Below are 21,786 nucleotides of genomic sequence, written 5' to 3' on the forward strand. Positions count from 1 at the left end.
GCCTAAAACTGTACAGCATATTTTAAAAAAGTATCTTATATTAGTATAGTACATTATTGTTTTGACATAAAAGACAGTTTGCAAATTTTTTGATGCGATAGCGCCCATTTAAAATTCTAAAATTAACATGTTGTTTATGTAGTTAAGATGTTTTTGATAATGTGCTTTATGATGACCACTTTAAAAAATAATGCTTTTTATAGTTATTTCACTCTTTAGAGTAAAATAAACAAAGTTATTATCATACATATAAGAAGAAAACGTTCAAAAAACTATTCAGTTTCTGTTTGAAACTATATTCATGTTCACTTTTTTTTATTTTTATTTTTTTTTTCAGAAATGTTGTATATAATTTGAGTATACATGATCTGACAGAGCAACAACGCTTAGTGTGGTCTTCGCCTGAGGATGATGTTAAAATGTGCGTAGTGAAAGGGAAGGATGAGGTAATTTTTTTATCTAAATAAAAAATTTTTAATCTAAATAAAAAAGTAAGTTATAATAATGTACGTTATCATTAACAGAATACGAGACAGAAATTGTAGTTTTACTTTTAATGTATGTAACATTGATTTAATAATGCATGGATAGAAAAATACATAAATTAAATTTTATTTTGGTTTAAAATCATGAAGTTGGCTTTACCAGTAAAGCACTTGTTTAAAAATATTAAAAATATTAATTTTATTAACAAGAAATAGATTTGCATATTTTTTTTTAGAATTGTGAACATAAATTTAAAAATAATAAAGCATTTTTTGCAACTCAAATATTCATTTAAAATTTAACCTGTAATAAACTAGTATACAAATATTTTAAAAATATTTATCAACAAAATCAATAAAATTTAAAAATTCAATCAGCGTGTTTATTACACTAGCTTGTGTATAAAAATTATAGTGTTTTTAGGCGATTTATATCACATCATACACAATGACTTTGTTCCTTTATCCCTTTCATTTAATTTTAAAGTTTTTAAAATGCATTAGTAAGCATCTTTGTCCTTGTTTTAAAATAGTGTGAGCTCTCGCAGTGACAAGTGTTAAATAAACTATTAAAGAATTTTAGAACATTCTATATTTCGCAGTGAAACAGATAAGACGTGTACCGATGTTAATTAAATCAATTATTTTCACTCGTAATTACTGTAGTTTATTTTTTTTACTAATTTATTTTCGAGTCTTATAATCTATAATTTGCAACTCAGCAATCTTGGTTTAAGCGTTTACGAAAAAAAATAATATAATATAAGTAAAAAAATTTTTTTTTTTAATTTTTAATCATATCAAAATCTGAATCGCTATGTCATCAAAAAAATTTTATAATTTTTATAAAATTAATAAATCGATATACACGAAAAGAAAAAACGCAAAGGGCGGTTGAAGACGGTGATGGTAAGTATGTGCTGTCGCGTCTTAGAGATCACCGGATTTATGAAAATGTTAGGCTATTTTTGTCTTACTTGCATGACCAAAAGGGTTATGTTTGTGTTGATTAAAAAACAAAAACAAATATTAAGGTTTTGATCCGGCAGGAGGGGTTGCCATGCGATCTTCAGAATTTAAGGCATTTGTACATAAAATTCCATGAAGAGATGAGTATGTCTCCCCAAGATGTCGAAGAGAATTGAAAAACTTACCGTGGTCACATTGCTAATAGAAGAATGAATCACCTTCAATAGAGGAGAGAAAACCACGGTCAATATTTTCGTTTCTAGCTACGGCGCGCCAAATCTAAGTTGTACTGACAATAACACCAGCGCTATTAACTGCAATAATATAAATTTCCAACCTACTTTTATTTCGATTTACTATTAGAATATTAGAGCCTTACGTACTAAAAACTCTGAAGTTTTTCTAAATTCGATTGTCCTTGATTGTGATATTTTTATTTTAACTGAGGCCTAGCTTTGCCATACGATTAATTCTCTTGAATTATTTAGGAACAGTTATTCTGTTTATAGATGGGAAAGATGTGGTACTGTCTCAAGTGATTTTGTTGGAGGAACATTGATCACAAAACACGGAGGTGTTCTGGTTTCGGTTAAAAATAGTTTTAATACGAATCAGATAGATTTGTACCAGTTTTCGTTTTTGGAAATTCTTACTATAAAGATGGACTTAATTTGCAAGAATATTTTTATAGTGAATTGTTATATTCATCCAAATTCATCCTTTGAAACCTATAAAAAAATTTGTGCCGGTATTGGTTATATTAATTTTTTCATGATTTTAAAAGATGAATAAATTTTGTTTGGAGATGTTAATCTTCCAAATATTTCGTAGACGCTTCATGATGAAGAATATGATCTTTTTAATACCGGTCATATTGCAAATGATTCTGAGGCAATTTTAATAGATGGTTTAAACATTAATGATCTCCAAAAAATTTCTAATAAAGTTAATTTTCAAAAAAGGCAATTGGACTTGATTTTTACTACAGATTGATGTAACTTAATTGTAAATGACGGTGGTTTACCTTTAGTTAATGTAGATAATTATCATCCTCCAATTTGTTCTTCATGCTTTTATAATTAAAAAAGCGAAACTTGGAGATTATTGAAATGGTGGTTAGTTTTTACAACGTTCTAAATCATGCCTTTACCTTATTTACTCCTATTAAATGTGACAGGTTCGTTAACCCTTCCCCACCGTGGTTTGATAAAGAGTTGAAAAATTGAAAAACAAAAAAAAACCAAGCCTGGAATTTGTATATGAAATATAGAGCTGGATATAGATATAACGAATTTGTTTATCTATTTAATCTCTACAAAGTTGCCCTGCAGTCCAAATACGACAATTACCTTGTTATTATGGATCATCAAATTAAAAATAATCTAGTCGTTTTGGAATTTTGTTAATTCGAAAAGAAAGTGTGATCAATTTCTATCTTTTTTGAATTATAAGGGCTTTCCTTCCAATAATTCATTTCATATTACACAGTATGAATATTTTAGAATCTAGAAGAATCGTTGCAGATATTTTCTTCACTATCCAGATCAAAAATGAGCAATTTGATGCTACAAGAATTCAAGCATTTATTGATTCTAGCTTAAATACCAGTGATTTCTTTTTCAGCTCGTATTCTAATAATATTTTTTATATTAACTCTGACAATTTTAATTATCTTCATACCTTTCCAATTCTGCTGATTTCTTCAATGGATTTTTCAATTTCTCGAGAAAAAAAATATTTGGATGCGCTTGAGAAAGACGTTTTCCGGGGCCTGATAATGTTTTAGTACTAATAGTACTAAAAAACTGCTCTTTATATCTGTCTGGTCCGCTGTCAATTTTGTTAACTCGCTCACTTTCTTGCAGTCATTTTTCGGAGTTTCGGAAGGAAGCATTTTTTCGTCCCGTTTCATACAAGGGGTCCCAAAAATTATGTGGCCAAGTATCGGCCAATTGCAAACTTGTCGTTCATTCCTAAATTTGAACTTATGGTTTTTAATTCCACCTATGATCAGTGTTCGGGCCTTTTAGTGTCGAATCAACATGGTTTTGTAAAAAACGTTCAACCATAAGTAATTTAGTAGATGTGACTTCTTTCTGTTTGAATTCTATGGAGTCTGGTTTCCAAACTGATGTCATTTACACGGACTTGTCGAAAACTTTTGATCTATTTGCACATAGTGTGATCTTATTTAAGTTGGAAAGACCTGGGTTTCCTCCTAAACGGTTTTGAATCATATTTGGTTGGTCGCAATTACTATGTTTCTTTTATATCCTGCATTTCAAGTCCGTATTTTGCCAATTCAAAGGTTCCGGAAGGTTTTGTTACTTATAATGGCAACTAATGATGTTACCTCTGTCATTAGGTACAGTGCAATTTTAATTTATACCGATAATCTAAAAATATTTAAGGTCCTGCTTGGAGGATAATAATAAATTACAAGATGATTTGATTTCTTTTTCAACCTGGTGCAACTACAACAATCGGCTCCTTAATATTGACAAATGTGCGGTTGTTACTTATACGCGCAAATTGGCTCCTTTTATTGTTTATTACTGTATTAATTATGAGCTTGTAGAAAGAGCTGATTTTTTTAAGGATTTTGCTTTTGTCATTGTTGGAAAATTGACTTTTAGAACTCACTTGAATGCAATAATCAATAAGGCCAACTCAAAGGTTGCTTTTGTAAAAAGGTGGGGTAAAGAATTCAATGATCCTTATATTTTGAAATCTTTGTATATATTATTGGTTCGGTCTAATTTTGAATATGCAAGTCAAGTTTGGGTGCCACATTATTCTTTGTATAAACGAAGAATTGCGGCGGTTCAAAGGAACTTTATTAAATATGCATCACGTGGTCTAAATTGGCATAATCCAATACATCTGCCACCCTATGGAGACTGACTTAAACTTTTAAGCCTGAATTCTTTAGAAACTAGAAGAATCGTTGCAGATATTTTGTTTAAGCATTTGTTGATTCTAACTTAAATGCTAGTACTCGGTTTAGGTCAGAAAATCTATTTATTACTGCTTTTCATCGAACAAATTATGAGAAATACGAACCAATAAATAGGATGTTTAATAATGTTAATAAATATAAAAAATTTATTGATTTGCGGCAAAGTAGAGAACAACTAAAAAAAGTTTTGTCCTCCAACTTACCATAAATTTGTTTTATTTGTCTGGTAGCTTTGACAGCTTAAGTTTTTTAATCTTGTATAAAAATAAAAAAAAAAGAAGAAAAAAAAATCAAAAACAAAAAGATAACTAGCAAGTGTTTTTTTTGCGATTATTTCTGTATTAAAATAGATTTTAGTATAACTATAGTTTAAGTAGTTGCTGAATTGAGTATTAAGTTTTTGTTTTTTCTTTTTCTGTAAATTTGTAGCGCTTACAAGTATTTGTTAAAATAAACAAATACTTGTAAGCGCTATTAAGTGTCAACCTTGGTAAATCGAAATTTCTGAGGGAATCAACTGATTTTTTAGATTTATAAAAACAACCAAAGGAATCTAAACCGACCCAAGAAAAATGCAAGCTAAAAGAATATTAAATTACAAGGAAATCTTTAAGATCTGAAAGCATTTTTTGGTCTTACATCTCACTACCAACGGTTCATCAAGGATTTTACCACTATAGCAAAACCTTCAACTAAATTAACAAGTAGAGAAAATGCTCAAGGATAAGCAAACCAGTCAAAGAAAATGAAAATTCAATTCAACTTATTAATTTTTCCCAAGCTACAGAAGCCATCTATACCAACTACAAATGCGCCAAACTACGCAAATGGCGCTGCAAATGGCTTTTCACAGGGGGAGATTGGAAAAAATCGTCTGATAATTTACATCTATAGATATCTCAACAAAACGGAAGGAAATTACACAAAAAATGAAAAAAACTTCTGGTAATCGCGTAGGCATTGGACAAATTAAGAAGTTATTTATATGGTGCAAAGAAAATCACGATACTGACCAGCTCCTAACATCACCAGCTGCTAACATTTGCAATGAGTAATAGTAACAAAAATTCTAAACTAAAACGTTAGAAAGCTCGCAGAAAGAAATATGTTATCTGCTTGTTATACAACAGATTCTTCACGCACCAAAACAGCTTATGAAGTAGTAGCATCGTCTACAGAAACAGCCACACCTAAGCAACCTAATACCACATCACGAAGGCTCAATAAATGTCTTTAAGAACCAGCTTATGATAAGTGTAATAGATATTTTATAAAAGTGGAGAAATTAAACAAAATAGACAGACTCATACCAACACTTACAAATGGTGTTAAATTATCAGAACTTTCATCCAACAACTACAGGAAGTTTTCAAGGAAAACTTCCAAAATTCTAGAATACGAATAGCCCAAATGTTGATATAAAACATCCAAAACGAAGAAAATAAATTTAGGATTATTCAAGAAAAGCATAAAGGAGCTCACAGAAATTGGCAACAAATATTAAAAAAATACACATTGAAAATAAACAACAAAAATCTGATGTGATCAGCACATAACCGACCGCATTGTGTATTGTCTAGTTAAATGAAAGTGTTACAGAATATTATAAAAATGTCTGTTAAATACTTCTTTCCAATTTTTAGGACATTAGTAATCTTATAGTTAACATACTTAGAAAAATGTAAATTTGGCTCTTAGTAGAGTTTCGCTTTGTGCTACCCGAATTCCCTGAAATGCTCGCCAGTTAGTTTCGGTAACAACCAGAACTCAAATATCAAATTTCAAGAAATTCCATCAATTTGTTCTGTGGATATGGTGAAAAATGTAAAATCGGCCCGCAAATCCGTTTTCGAGACCTGATCTTTCCAAAAAATTTATATGTTCATTGTTTTAATACGAGGAGTTCATATATTAAATTTCAATGAAATCGGTTGATTATTTCTCTTTATATACACAAAAATGTATATTTGGCCCGTAGTAAACGTCTAGTTGCCGATGCCTGATTTCTTCCAAAACATACGAATTTTTGCGGACGGTCGAGCTGAGCTTATATATAAAATTTCAAGTAAATCGGTTGAATATTTTTTTCAAAATGTTCAAAAATGTAAAACAGGCCCGCTAAAAAGTGCAGTTCCCGAGGCCTGATATACACCAAAAGTTGACCGATCCGTGCCATGGTGGAAACAAACTTACGTATAAAATTTCATCAAAATCGGTTCAGCCGAACATGAGATACACGCGACTTTTGTATTTACGTAACCGAATTTATATAAAAAAAAATATAAATTATATTTTTTTTTTATTCTTTTTATTTTTATTTAACCAAAACCTTATAATACAATATTTTATTAATAATTTATTAGAACACAATTTATTTTATATTCAATTTTTATTTATTATTATTATTTTCTTTATTAACAATATTATAGTATTCTTTTATATAAGAACTGAATTTGAGAAATTACACGTTATGTTTATAACTAGGAATTAAAGACTATTACTCAACTAAAAACTATTTTTCTTCTCTATTTATACTATTTTAATTTTATGATCTTGTTTATTATTATTAATAGACAATCTTTTGTTTTCAAGATCATTTACAAAATTGTTATTTTATTTATCAGCATTAACATGGAATATTTTTATATTGTCATATTTATTTAAGTATATTTTATTCTTTATCATTTTCTTAAATTTAATGTTTTTCAATATCAAGAATAAACATGTTTTTATTACTTTGTTTATTTACTTTTTCTAATATTTTATCATATTTGTTTTGACAACATGTTGACTCTTGATTTTGTTTATTAACATTGTTTTCAGTAGGTTATCCTTATCTTTATTCTTAACTTCTTTACATTTTAAAATACTAATATTATTGTCAATCTTTATTATGATGGTCTTTTTATTATTCTTTGTTTCAATCATCAATAACGGTCTACCTAGATAATGTTATTATCTTTCTTTGTTCTTTTTACTTGTCAAGACATGTTTCGTTTTGTTTACTTAAAATATCTGTTACTTTATTATAAGTAGGTACAATATTATTTAATGTGTTAGTGTTAGGTAAGGATGTAACTTCTCCCCCCCTTAGTCTGGAATTCTCCTGAATTCCATTTTTAGAACAGAAAAATTTCTTTGTACAATACATGATAAGAATCGTTAATGGGACTGACATTATTTTCAAAATTGTTAACATTATTATATTTTGCCCTATTGACATAGTTTTAGAATTATTTGTTGATTCCTTTATTTCTTTAATATTATTTTCAAATTTTAAAATTATATCTTGAAATGTAATTTTGTCTGTAAAATTTATATTATTAATCGTGTTTGGGTAATAAAACCTTTCCTTTACAATATCTCTGGTATTAGAAAATTCGTTATCTAATATTTTTAAAGTACAGTTGTTGTAATGAATTAATACATTACCATTAAGAATTATTTTTCTACCATCACAATTTTGTTGAATTGGTAAATCATGTGCATTTTTTACAATTATTGTTTCCTCGTCAATCCCTATTGTTTCTAATAATACGTTTTTTACTAATTTGCAATTATTTTGAAAAATACAATGTTTAGATTGACCTAATTCATTTAATGTTTTTAATGGTTCATATTTGTAAGTTTTATTATAAAATTCTATAATTTTCTCTGATACATAATCAATTTCCTTATTTATTTTATTCGGAACAGGTATTATTATTTTTGCCTGGACCCCCGTAAAAGTTTTAGGTATTTTAATTGCAAAAATTATATAATTGTTTTTAAATTTAGTGACTCCTAATTTAATATATTGCATTTTCTCAAAATCTATTTCGTATTCTTCCATTTCCGAATTAGTCAGTATGCTAGGATGTAAAATTCCATGCCTAGCAGACGCTAAATTCTCTTGTATAATTTCTACTTTATTTTTTAAAACTTGAATCTTTAAAAGTTGGTCATTAAATAAACTGTCTTTAATATTTATATTAATTTTATCAAGTTCCCCTAGTATTAATTTCCTGTCATCTAATATAACTTTTTCTAATTGTTTTAAAGCTCCGTTAAATTGACTATTTATTTTTATTTGGCTATTTATATTGTTTATTAAATTATGGTTATTAATATCTATATTATTTAAGTGTCGTTCAATATTACATCTGTCTTCTTCGTCCATAGTACCAAACAACCATTTTGATGTACTGCCAATAACGTTCAAAAGTCCTCGTCTTCTTCTATTATGTCTGGGTATTAGTGTGTGTATTCTGTGTGTCAAGTCTTTAAGTTCTGTTAGTAATAGGTCTTTGTTTCTTATGTCTCTATTTTCTATATTTATTTCCATGTTATTTATTATTTTTAAAATTTCTGTTGGACCTATTAAGTGTAAAATAATATTTGTCTTTGTTACTAGTTTTACTGTATCAACCCTTATAGTCGTAAATCCCACTTCGTTATTTATTTCCTGTACTAGTAGTCGTCCGTTGATTGGTATTATTGTCAGAAAGCATATCAATATCCCTATCCAGTATCTGTGAATTTAAGTGGTCTCTTAATGTTACATTCATGAATATTTTTTAATTTAAATTTTCGAAATTTTGGTAAGTGTTTGTGTCGAAGAGCTTTGTAATTTTTAATGAAACCTTCAAGTCGTTTTTCTTTATATATTTCCCTACCTTTATTTATTTTTTTTATTCTTCCTGTTTTTATTTTAAGCATTCTATTAAAAATCTTTGTTTTGTCTACCCTACCTTCTTGTATTTCTAAAGGTGAAGTTCCAATCGTAGAATGGTAGTTCCCATTATAATATTCTACCGCTTTAACCATTTGTTCTCTTATAGGCAATTTGTTATCAATATTTAAAATCCTTATTTTCTCCGTAATGGTGTTATTTATGCGTTCTACATCTGAATTCCCTGTGTGGCTATTGGGTTTAACATAATGAATTTCTATACCCTCATTTTTGCAAAAATCTTGAATATTAATACTCTTAAATTCGTTGTCGCATATTATTTTTTTCATTTTCCCTTTTATTGATATGAAAAGTCTAATTTTTTCTATCATTGTTTGGTAATTCCTATCTTCTAAATATAAACTTACAACATGTTTTGAGAATTTATCGATGAAATTTAAAAATGAATTCTTTTGATTTACATATACATCTATGTGAATTATTTGATTTATATCATTTGGGGTTTCTGTTAATTCGAATTTCTTTTTAATGGGTTTTCTATCGTATTTACCTGCTGTACAAGTATCACAATTATTTATAACTTTATTAATTAGTACCTTTAAATTTGGCCTATATATTTTAGATTTCAAACTTTCATAATTTTCTATTATACCTGAATGTCCTGATTCTTTGGTGTGATATAATGAGACCTGTTTAAGACAGTCTTCCTCATTTTCAATATCTTTTGCATAAAAACTACATTTGACAAATTTTAAAGTTGTGTCGTTTGAATATAATTCCCTAATTTTTTGTTGTAATATATTGTATTCGTGATCAGAAAGTTCAGAATAAATTGCTATTCTACCCTTTGAAATATACTTTCTTAATAAATCAGGTAAGTTGTTAGTTAAATCATTTCTATCAATAAAAATTCTCCTGTTACCAAAAATTTTCCTAAATTCTATTTCTTTTGTTTCTAATAATATTATTTGAGTTTTAAATCTATTAACAGTTGTTTCCAATATAGGAATGTGGTCATTTAACTCTTCTTCAGCGGAATGTATTGTTTGCATATCGACAGAACCATTTTCTTCCCTTTCTAAATTTAATTGTTCGTCTATTTCCATATTTTCGAATGTTATTGATTCTCTTGGTGTAGATGTTAGTTCTTTTAACGATTCAGAAATTGTTTTATTATTACCTTCTATCATATTTTTTTCATTTGTATGTGTATTGATTCTACTAAGAAAATCCGCGGCAACATTTTCTTTCCCTTTTATATATTCCATCCTAATCTTATACTCTCCTAATTTTAACAACCACCTTTGGTGCCTAGAGCTGAAATCCTGTCCTCTATATTTAACGTACATATACTTTAATGGTTGATGATCAGTAAAAACATCAAATTCTTTTCCATACAAATAAGGCCTGAAATAATTTGTTGCCCAAACTATTGCCAATAACTCTTTATCTGTAGCAGAGTAGTTCCTTTCATGGTCATTTAATGTCCTGGATGCGTAGCATATAGGATGTCCCTCTTGAGAGAGAACAGCCCCGACAGCAAAATTGCTGGCGTCAGTTGTTAGAGTAAAATTTCTTTCAAAATTTGGATATTTAAGAACGGGTTATTAAATTCATAAGTTTTTCAAATGCATTTATGTAGTTTGGATCGTTTATATTTACTTTACAATTTTTTTTCAAATATTTTGTTATCGGATGTGCTACTTTCACGTAGTCCCTTATAAATTTCCTATAATATCCTGTAATGCCTAAGAATGATTTGATCTGTTTTTGTGTAGTTGGTAATTTGAGCTGTTCTATTACTTTAATTTTATTTGGATTTGGCTTTATTCCTTCTGCTGTTAAAATGTGTCCTAAGAATTCCGTTTCCTTTCGCATAAAATTGCATTTATCTATTTGTACTTTAAGCCCTTTCTGTCTAAGTCTATTAAATATTTTCCTAATGTTTTCTATGTGTTCCTTTAATGTGGTACTAAAAATTAAAATATCATCTAAATACACAACACATATTTTGTTTATGTACTCCCTAAGGACCGAATTCATAAGTCTCTGAAAGGTAGCCGGTGCGTTCTTTAGACCGAACGGCATTCTTACGAATTCATAAAACCCTAATGGTGTTTGAAAAGCTGTCTTTTTTCTATCCTCGGGACTAATTAAAATTTGATGGAACCCTTTTGCAAGGTCCAGAGTGGTAAAATATTGTGACCTACCTAGTTTGTCTAAAATTCCATCAATATTAGGTATCGGAAATTTATCGTCTATTGTTATTTCATTTAATTTCCTGTAATCTATTACTATTCTCCATTTCTTTTCACCTGAATTGTCTAATTTTTTTGGAACTATCCATAAAGGACTATTATATTTTGAATTACTTTTTACTATTATATTCTGATCTTCCATTTCTAATAATTGTTTATTTATCTCCTCCTCATGAATTTTAGGGAACCTATAAGACTTAGTATTGACTTGTTGATTTGTCGTGGTTATTATTTCATGTACTACCTCGCTAGTGGCAGTCAATCTGTCTCCCTCTTTAAAAAATACATCTGAATATGTTCTTATAATATTTTTTATTTCCAACTTCTCTTCGTCGTTTAAATGATCTAAACTAATTTTTTCGAGTATGGATTGACAAGGTCTATTAATTTCTATATTGAATATTTTTTCTATCTCGTGTGGATAGCCGCTATCTATAAATCGAATCTTATTTTCATTTATTTCAACAAATTTTTTTTCTAAATTTATCTTTGCCTTTAATTTATTAAGGACGTTTTGTCCGATTATTCCATCATATGACCTACTAGATAAATCCACTACTTTCCAATGAATATTACCGACTTGTTTCATTTCTTTAGGAATAGGAGTGATTATTTTATGAGAAATTGTATTTGTTCCACTAATTGTTGAATATACTAGAGGGTTTTCGAGTTTTATTTTTGGGTATTTTAAAATATCATGACGTATTATACTAGTTGTTGATCCCGTATCAACCAAACACTTAATTTCCCTATTTTCTATGTTTAATTTTATTATGGGTAATCTATTGTCTGAGGCTTCACCCGAAAATTTTGTGAACTACCTTCAATATTTTCTATTTCCATGGGTTCGACACCCTCATGGTCCCGACTGGTGGGATTATTTCTAAATTGACCCGAATTCGTTCTTTGTCTATACTGACCTGAATTGTCTTTGAACTGTCCAAACCTATTATTATCTTGTTGTCTAAACTGTCCAGAGTAATGTCCAGTTTGATAGTTATTATTTCTGTTAAAATTTTTATTTTGAAAATGGTTGTTTTGTCGGTTTGTATAGTCTAAGTTTCGTCCTTGGTAGTTATTTGTATGATATCTATTTACGTTATTATAGCCATTGTTTTGTGGGGAATTAAATTGATTATTGGAACTATTATTTCCGTGATTTATTCCCACATTTTTATTATTGTATCTACTATTAAAATTATTGCTTTGTTGATTATTATAATTTCTAAAGTTTTTATTTTGTTTATTAAAAGTTTTTCTAAACTCCCCCTTAATTATTTCATTACAGTCTGACATTTTTAAAAGTTCGTCTTTTAAGTCTTGATAATTATTTATTTCGCTAATGAATCTTTGACTTAACCCGCCTATCATTCTTTTTATAGCTAAAATTAACATGTGGTCTATAACTTGTGGACTTGCTTCCACATTTGATTTTTCGGAGAAATGATATAACTCATGTGCTTGACTTCTTAAACTATCGAAATTATAAATTAAATCTTCAATATCACATACCTTCATATTAAAAGCTTTTGCTGATATCTCTGTAAGTTGAGTTGTGGGTTTAAACTCCTTTTTGAGTCGATCTTTGATTTGTTTCCAATCGCACCTATCTTCGATGTCAAGAATTCTCCGTTTTGCTATCCCTGTTATTTTCTCGTTGTAAATGGTTTTTATAAATTGCCTGTAAGTTGCTGAGTCTGAGCTGATGTTGATAGTATCTTCGATGGAGTTGATAAAAGATGTAATTGAGTAATTGTCCTCACCACTGAATGGTCTCAAGTATTGTATTTCCTTTCTGGTATGGTCTGTTGAAGTTGTATATCTTAATATTGTGAGTTCTCGTTCTTGTTGTTCTAGTCGAATAGCCATTTGTTGATATTGTTGCATAAATTGTTGTTCACTTATATATTGTTGTTGTTGTTGTTGTGCAGAACCTTGTTCTTCTTGTTGAAGATCAATTTGTTGCCCTTCTTTTTGGGTCAACTTTGGTTTTGTATCACTGTTTTGCGAAAACATATTTAGAATATTGTCACTTAAGTGTTTTATGTAAGGTTGGTTATTTTTATTGTTTTTTTTATTTTTTGGCATAAAATAAATAATTTCACTACTTCGTTTCTGCGTAAAAAAAAATTTTTAATGATTTTACTTTGTGTCCGTAAATGTTTTTATTTTAATTAAATATGCAAATCGGTTCGATCACTAGATCCTTTTACTTCGGTAGAGGATCCTACCGACTGCGCCACTTTTGTATTTACGTAACCGAATTTATATAAAAAAAAATATAAATTATATTTTTTTTTTATTCTTTTTATTTTTATTTAACCAAAACCTTATAATACAATATTTTATTAATAATTTATTAGAACACAATTTATTTTATATTCAATTTTTATTTATTATTATTATTTTCTTTATTAACAATATTATAGTATTCTTTTATATAAGAACTGAATTTGAGAAATTACACGTTATGTTTATAACTAGGAATTAAAGACTATTACTCAACTAAAAACTATTTTTCTTCTCTATTTATACTATTTTAATTTTATGATCTTGTTTATTTTTATTAATAGACAATCTTTTGTTTTCAAGATCATTTACAAAATTGTTATTTTATTTATCAGGAATAACATGGAATATTTTTATATTGTCATATTTATTTAAGTATATTTTATTCTTTATCATTTTCTTAAATTTAATGTTTTTCAATATCAAGAATAAACATGTTTTTATTACTTTGTTTATTTACTTTTTCTAATATTTTATCATATTTGTTTTGACAACATGTTGACTCTTGATTTTGTTTATTAACATTGTTTTCAGTAGGTTATCCTTATCTTTATTCTTAACTTCTTTACATTTTAAAATACTAATATTATTGTCAATCTTTATTATGATGGTCTTTTTATTATTCTTTGTTTCAATCATCAATAACGGTCTACCTAGATAATGTTATTATCTTTCTTTGTTCTTTTTACTTGTCAAGACATGTTTCGTTTTGTTTACTTAAAATATCTGTTACTTTATTATAAGTAGGTACAATATTATTTAATGTGTTAGTGTTAGGTAAGGATGTAACTCGCGTGCACACACAGACCGACAGACGGACAGACCGACAGACCGACAGGTTGCTAAAAATAGTTTATTTACACTTTACTACTATGAAGAAGTACGTTCCCATCGAAAACTCGATATGCAAAATTTGTTGCCATCACATAACCTACCTATTGTTTACACAATACGGTCGGTAAATATTAGAAAAATACTATTTCTCACAGAAGACCAGTGCGATAAAGAAATACAACTCCAACAGTCACAATTACAACATAGACAAATACGACCGCAATAACCCGGAGTTACTAGAAACACCAGTACTAATCTATCCAACGGAAATTGTAAATATTGACATCATGAAAATAAAGTAGGAAAAGTTTATAACTTGTATATGATGATAGCAGAATAAAAACCCATATATTTGCAAAATTTTAAAAAATTAAACTAATGATAAGGTTTTATTCCTTTTGTGAAAATACACATATTGCCATGATAAAGTCGTAGTAGAATCAAAACCTTACATTTGAGTGTATTTAAATGTATGAAAACCTTTTATTTGCAACAGAAAAAATTTTTTGTAACAAAATCCCATGTTTGCTTGCCCATTGTAGTAATTGTAGTCGTAAAATGTTGTTTCAAAATACATTATTTGTAAATTTAAAATTTGGCATAATATATTTTTATCATGCAACGTAGTGTTAATTGGCAGATTTCAAAGATCGGTAAGACTTTTGAGAGTATCTAATTTATTCTATATACATTTTATGGCTTTAGCAAATTAATAAAATAACTTGTGCATAAGTTTCAAATGTTTATGCTATTTCAAGTTTTTAAACAGCTAAAATAATTATGCAATTATTAGCAGTCAGAAAATTTAGCAATTATTTGCAAGATCTGCAAGATAAATTAATATTTTGAAAAGCCTTCGAATTTGTGATTAATCGATTGATTGTGATTGAACGTAAAATTTTTGATAATTAAGAAAACTTTGATAGTTTTATGTTTAAAGAAAAGTGAATAGGAATAATTGTATGAATTGTGCAACATTAGAATTAACAAATAATAATTATGAAATTGAAAACTAAATAAATCGTGAATCAATACTTAATTTTAAAGGGCTTATCTAATAAAAAAGATATAGAAAGACAGCTAAGAGAAAGTCAGAAAAAAACTTATATAAAAATTTTATTTAGCAATTTAAATAACGCTGCTTTAGCAAGGAATCTGCAAATGTTTCTTCTCTATTATAAAGCTTAGATAATTTTAGAATCTTAGCATGAAACAAAACAAAAAAAAACTATTGGTATAAGAATGCGTCTAATATTTTGAAGTCCTTGTACTAACCGTAGAAATAAATGTTGAGTTAAAATGGAATCGAAATGAACGTTGATCTATTTACATTCTATTTACGTTCAATTAGTTTCTTAGATGTGATAAGAAATGTAAAATTGACCCCTGGTTTAGTTTTCGAAGTATTTTGATTTGTTTATAAAAAATATCTAAAATTTTTATAAAAGTACTAAAATACGAAATGTTAGTTTCTACAGTACTATGTCAGTTTTAAATTTTATTAAACATTTTCCTTGAAGCTCTTAATCAGCTTTCTATTTAATTCTCTAAAATTACCCAATACTCAATGAACCTGTTGGCAAAGTACCGTAGACTTAAGAACATTAACAAAATTATAATATTTTTCATGTAACGGTGTAGTACTTTCAAAAGTTGTAGATTATGTTGTAAACGGAACTAAATATTAAGCTTATTTTACAACAGAAAATTTCCTCATTTATCATTCTGCTATACCGCTATACCTAACCAAATAAAGCTATACCGGCATTTAAAACACATTGGTTGTACTTAACTTTCTTTCTTATCAAACAAGTTCAGAACAAATTTATATCTACCATAACCAAAATTTAATTTATATTATTGTTTAATTTAAATAAAATTGAAAAAAATTGACATTAAAAACATTTTGACTTTTGTTTCTGATCAAAATTATTGCAACAAAACCCATTATTTGCTATATTAGTTGCAACAAAACGCGATACTTGTATATAATTGCAACAAAACCCCACATTTGCTTTCTTAAATTACGTTTTTTGTTCAAAATGTCTTGTTTACCTTTATTATTTCTTTACAGAAAGGCTTACGCTCATTTTTTTCACCAGTATAAATAATATAATTTGAAATATGAGTGCCGAATAACTCACAAAACGTTTTTTCTATTTTGCTCAAAACCTATGAATCTGCAAATGTATAGGTTTTGATTCTACTATCTTCATATATAAATTCTTTCAAATAAAAGACAGACCAACTCTTCAAATAAGAGACAAAATTACACAAAATTATTCACACAGCACCAAAAATAATAGTAAATAATCTGGTTGTTACAGATTATCTGAATATGCTTACTATACAAATCTATTTAACGCTCAAATCTCAAAGAAGCGAGGTACACAGAGCTGTATAGAGGGCCCATTCGACCATTATTGAAATCGTTAGGAGGAAGACAAAAATCTTAACATAAAATAAATTGTAAATTTCGCGGTAGACCGTTACAACAATTAAATGCATTCATTTATAGGGAAAAAACCGAATGACATCTTTTTCGGAAGATCACAAAGAATAAATTACAAGAATTAAGTTAATTTCAAGCTAAAACTGAACGAAAACCTAGGGAACGCATTAGTAGGAGTCAGAAAAAAAACTGGAAAGAGATAGGCGAAGACGTAAAAACCCCAGAACATATCAAAATGCGGAAACGGTAGTATAACGAAAATAAAGTAGACAAAGAAAAAACCAAGCTTCTATTTAAAAAACGAAGTTTTGGCAAGAAATAATCCAGTGACCGTCACAACCGAATCAGGCCACAGAATCCACAAAGCCTACCTAACAAACTCCAACACAACCAACTAAATTTTTTTTTTCTTTTCAGAATAGGGATGTTTTAAGAACACCCGAATTACGATGTTTCTCCTTTACCGCAGTAAAAAAAGGATTAAAAAATAAAAAAAAAATTGAACTTTACTTTTGAAAGCAACTTAATAATAATAATCTATATTGAATTTAAAATTATTTGATTAAGATTAGTTACTTGAAAAAAAAAGTTATTTAGTCAGCAGTAATTATTTTAAGTGTGTAAATTGCATTAAGTAGCTTGATACTTGATAAATTTCATGTGAAAACAATTTTATATGAAAATAACTGCTGTTGTTTATGAACTTTTTGTTATTGTACAATTTAAAATAAAAAATAAAAATTTAGATTTAAAAAAAATAGGAAAGAATTTTATTATTCTGATTTAAAGGAAAGTTTTTATTAAACTTTATGAAAGAAAGATGACAGAAATAAAGTATCGTCTTTCGAATTGACTTTATTTGAGTTTAACGACGTAACTCCCGTTGACATGCAGCTAGTGATCATCGAGCAATGTGTGGATATATTCTAAACGGATATTTTTAGCTGGTACATAAAATAAACATAGAGAACCATCTAACGGTCTTCGAAATAGTTTCGAAGGAAGTCCATAAAATTGCGACAAAAAATAAACTCAGAACTCAACTCAACTATCAGATACAACAAATTGAGAAAGTAATCACGGAGCTTGCTTATAAACAAAAAACGTCAAGGCTATACACTGGTTATGCAGCGTATAAAAATAGCTGGCCTGATCTCTCGGCCATACAGGCGGGGAACAAATCATAAAAAGTCAAAATACCATAATCGAAAATAATAATGAATAATATAAGGTATATGAGTTCCAATAAAAACTGCACAGGAGATAATGAAGGACTACAACCGAATATCCAAGTGACTAGAGAAAGAAACGCAATACGAGTAGATTTTATACAACCGACTATGCATTATTAAGAAGGAGCTAAAAATAATTTAATCTGTAATTCAACTGGCAAAATCAAGGATAATCAATACCAATATATTGAATAAAGAGAAGTTACTTCGCCTCATCGTGGAACCAGAAACGCATCCGTATTCCAATATCACAAAAGCCACTGAATACTGTGCACCAACAATCATTACCAAAAATTCAATAATGATGTATGTTATATCAGTTTAAGGAATCAGTTTAACTGGAATTCAATACAGTCACATTCAATTTGATCTGCAACGAATAACACAAGAATAATACAACAAGAATACAAGAATTTATTTGTGCACCATTCTTTCTAGGCAACTTCAATGGTAATACTACACGAAACATTATTTTACACATCAGGAAATTTTCTAGTACAATGTCATAACGAAACAATGAAAGTAAAAAACTGAATATTTTCAAACAGACATATAAGAACAAACCAGGTTTTACCAGGACCTTATTGCAGCAACCACCACTTATCACATATCATCTTACAAAATAAGTTTTTTTTTTGATAAGATAAGTTTGTAAGTGTTGCACCAAAGTTTTACCAAATTTCACTCACTAATCAATTTTAAAAATGATAAGTGTTGCACCAAAAAAATTGCAAACTTATCAAACGTGATCTAATTTTTGTAATTTGATAAGAACTTTTCATTACAGTTTTATTCCTCATTGGATTTAGTTATATTAAAAATATCAAAATTTAATTTAATTTTGTGTTAAACACCAAAAAAAAACAAATCTGATGTGGTCAGCACATAAAAGGCCGCAATGTGTATTGTATAGTTAAGTGAAAGTGTTTATTACAGATTATTATAAAAATGTCTGTTAAATACTTCTTTCCAATTTTTAGGGAATTAGTTAACATACCTAGAAAAATGTAAATTTGGCTCATAGTAAACTTTTGCTTTGTGCTACCCGAATTCCCTGAAATGGTCGCCAGTAAGTTTCGGTAACAACCAGAAGTAAAACATCACATTTCAAGAAATTTCATCAATTCGTTCCGTAGATATGGTGAAAAGTTTAAAATCGTCATCTAATCAGTTTCCGAACCCTGATCTTTCCAAAAAATTTATGTGTTCATTGTTTTAGTACGAAGAATTTGAATATTAAATATCAATGAAATCAGTTGATTATTACTCTTTTCAAAAATGTATATTTCGCTGGCGCTTGATTTCCTCCAAAAGATAGGGGGTTCCACGGACGGCCGAGTAAAGCTCATATACGAAATTTCAAGTAAATCGGTTGAATATTTTCTTCAAAATGTTCAAAAATGTAAAATAGGCCCGCTACAAAGCACAGTTCCCAAGGCCTGATTTATCCCAAAAGTTGATCAATCCGTGCCATGGTGGAATTAAACTTACATATAAAATTTCATCAAAATCGGTTCAGCTGAACTTGAGATACATGCGTGCACACACAGACCGACAGACCGACAGGTTGCTAAAAATAGTTTATTTACACTTCCCTATTATGGAGAAGTGCATTCCTACCGAAAACTCGATATGCAAAATTTGTTGCCAATCGTTACCTACCTTGATACATTACGTTGATACATTACCTACCTATTGTATACAAAATACAATAGGTATACACAAATCAATCTTATATTTATTTGCAGAGAATATACAATAGTACAAAATATTTTTAAGACGTATTATTTCGATCATTCCAAAACAACGCCACCACGAAAATGGAAAAACAAAATGTGTGGGAGGAGGTTTTCAAAATGCAGAGTGGTTATTAACTGCTGCAACGGGCTTTAACAATGATTCCTTTGGCTATTATATGCCAATTTTCCACCAATTTTTGCCAGAATATGCTCACTTGTAACACGTGATAAACGAAAGTTTTATAATGTATTACAATCAAGTTCATAGTTTATTCTTGGTCATATTCTAAGTTCAGATACTTGCATACCTTCTTCTTCAAAAAATCTTTCAAACCTATTCATTTTTTAATTTAATTATATATTTTTAGCGCACTTCTAAACTTTACTTGAAACTCAATAAACATGTTGTTTTTAACATGCTTATTGCCTTAATGACTCTATCAAGAATGATTCTAGGCTTAACTTTTCCTTAAACCTCATAGTATAAAATGTACATATACCATATATATGTTTACACACATAAGTGTGACATAATTATATACATATATATTATGGGCAATGTGGTGCACATTGATCATTATTCATAATATCCGATGTAGCCGGATTTTATTAATACTGATTAATTGAATACAAATTGTTCTTACCATATTATAATATACACTGGTAAAAACACATTTATGTTATTTCACTCATTAATTTACATTTGTGTAATAAAATTCAATAAACTTTTCTTTAGTTTACTTTAAATTCAAAAAAAATTTTTTACTTGGCAAAATATGAAAAGCGAAATTCTTCAAATCAAAAAATTTGACAAGTTATCAAATAATTTAATACAAAATGATAACTAAAAATTTTCGATGCAACCAAAAACGCTTATTTTTATAGAATTCGATACACTTATCGCCTATCTTTAAACAAAAAACTACTTACACTTTTTTTTTGGTACAACGCTAATCTGATAAGTGAGTTCTTTTTAGTTTTGATAAAAAGAGTTCTTTTAGCTTATTGAGTACCTATCTTCTTCACTTTTAGTGCACGAAAATTTCGCAAATTTTTTGATAAGTTGAAATGTAGTAAGTGACAAGTGGTTGGTGCAATAGGGCATAGCAATAAAGTATTCTAATCTCCTGAAGGAAAAATGAGAGTCAACCTGGATTTCTTGTATAGCTTAAACCTCCAGAACATAAAGTAACTATAACAAGTAAAAACGTTTCAGTCGGTATAAACCGATTGAATTATACCCTCCACCTCTCGTTATTGTGTAGCAATTACTCGAACCTCTGAAATCATTCTATAGAAACTTCACGGACATGTCTGACCTATAATTGGACATCCGACTGCCAAGTTTCATGAATCTGACCTTATAATTTTTCCTAATATTTAAAATTAGCTTTTGAACCTTATAATTTTTCCAAATATTTAAAATTAGCTTTTGGAGTTGTACGGTAAGTACCTGAATCTGCCAAGCAATTCCACCAAAACTTCACAAATATATCTGATCTATAATCGGACACACAACTGCCAAGTTTCATGAATCTGACTTTATTATTTTTCCAAATATTAAGAATAAGCTTTTAGACTTGCATGGGAGCTACTCGAATCTGTCAAGAAATCGCACCAAAACTTTAGAAATATGTCTAACCTATAATTGGACACACGACTGCCAAGTCTCATGAATTTGACTTTATTATTTTTCCAAATATTTAAAATAAGCTTTTAGACTTATATGGGAGCTACTCGAACCTGTCGAGCAATTCCACCAAAACTTCAGAAATATATTTGAGTCATAATTGGACACATGACTGCCAAGTTTCATGAATCTGACTTTATTATTTTTCCAAATATGTAAAATAAGCTTTTGGAGTTGTATGGCAAGTACCCGAACCTGTCAAGCAAT

General features: G+C 28.6%; 1 protein-coding gene across 1 annotated transcript in view; it reads left to right on the plus strand.

The window, feature by feature from the left end:
• The window catches only part of LOC129613704 (semaphorin-1A), a 270,807-nt gene that overhangs the window by 215,377 nt on the left and 33,644 nt on the right, over positions 1-21,786 (plus strand). Inside the window, 1 exon segment of the mRNA XM_055527877.1 lies at positions 338-446. Within this exon segment, the coding sequence (XP_055383852.1) occupies positions 338-446 (109 nt within the window).

The sequence above is a fragment of the Condylostylus longicornis genome, unplaced genomic scaffold (genome assembly GCF_029603195.1).
Source record: "Condylostylus longicornis isolate FDR11 unplaced genomic scaffold, ASM2960319v2 ptg000089l, whole genome shotgun sequence".
Lineage (NCBI taxonomy): Eukaryota > Metazoa > Arthropoda > Insecta > Diptera > Dolichopodidae > Condylostylus > Condylostylus longicornis.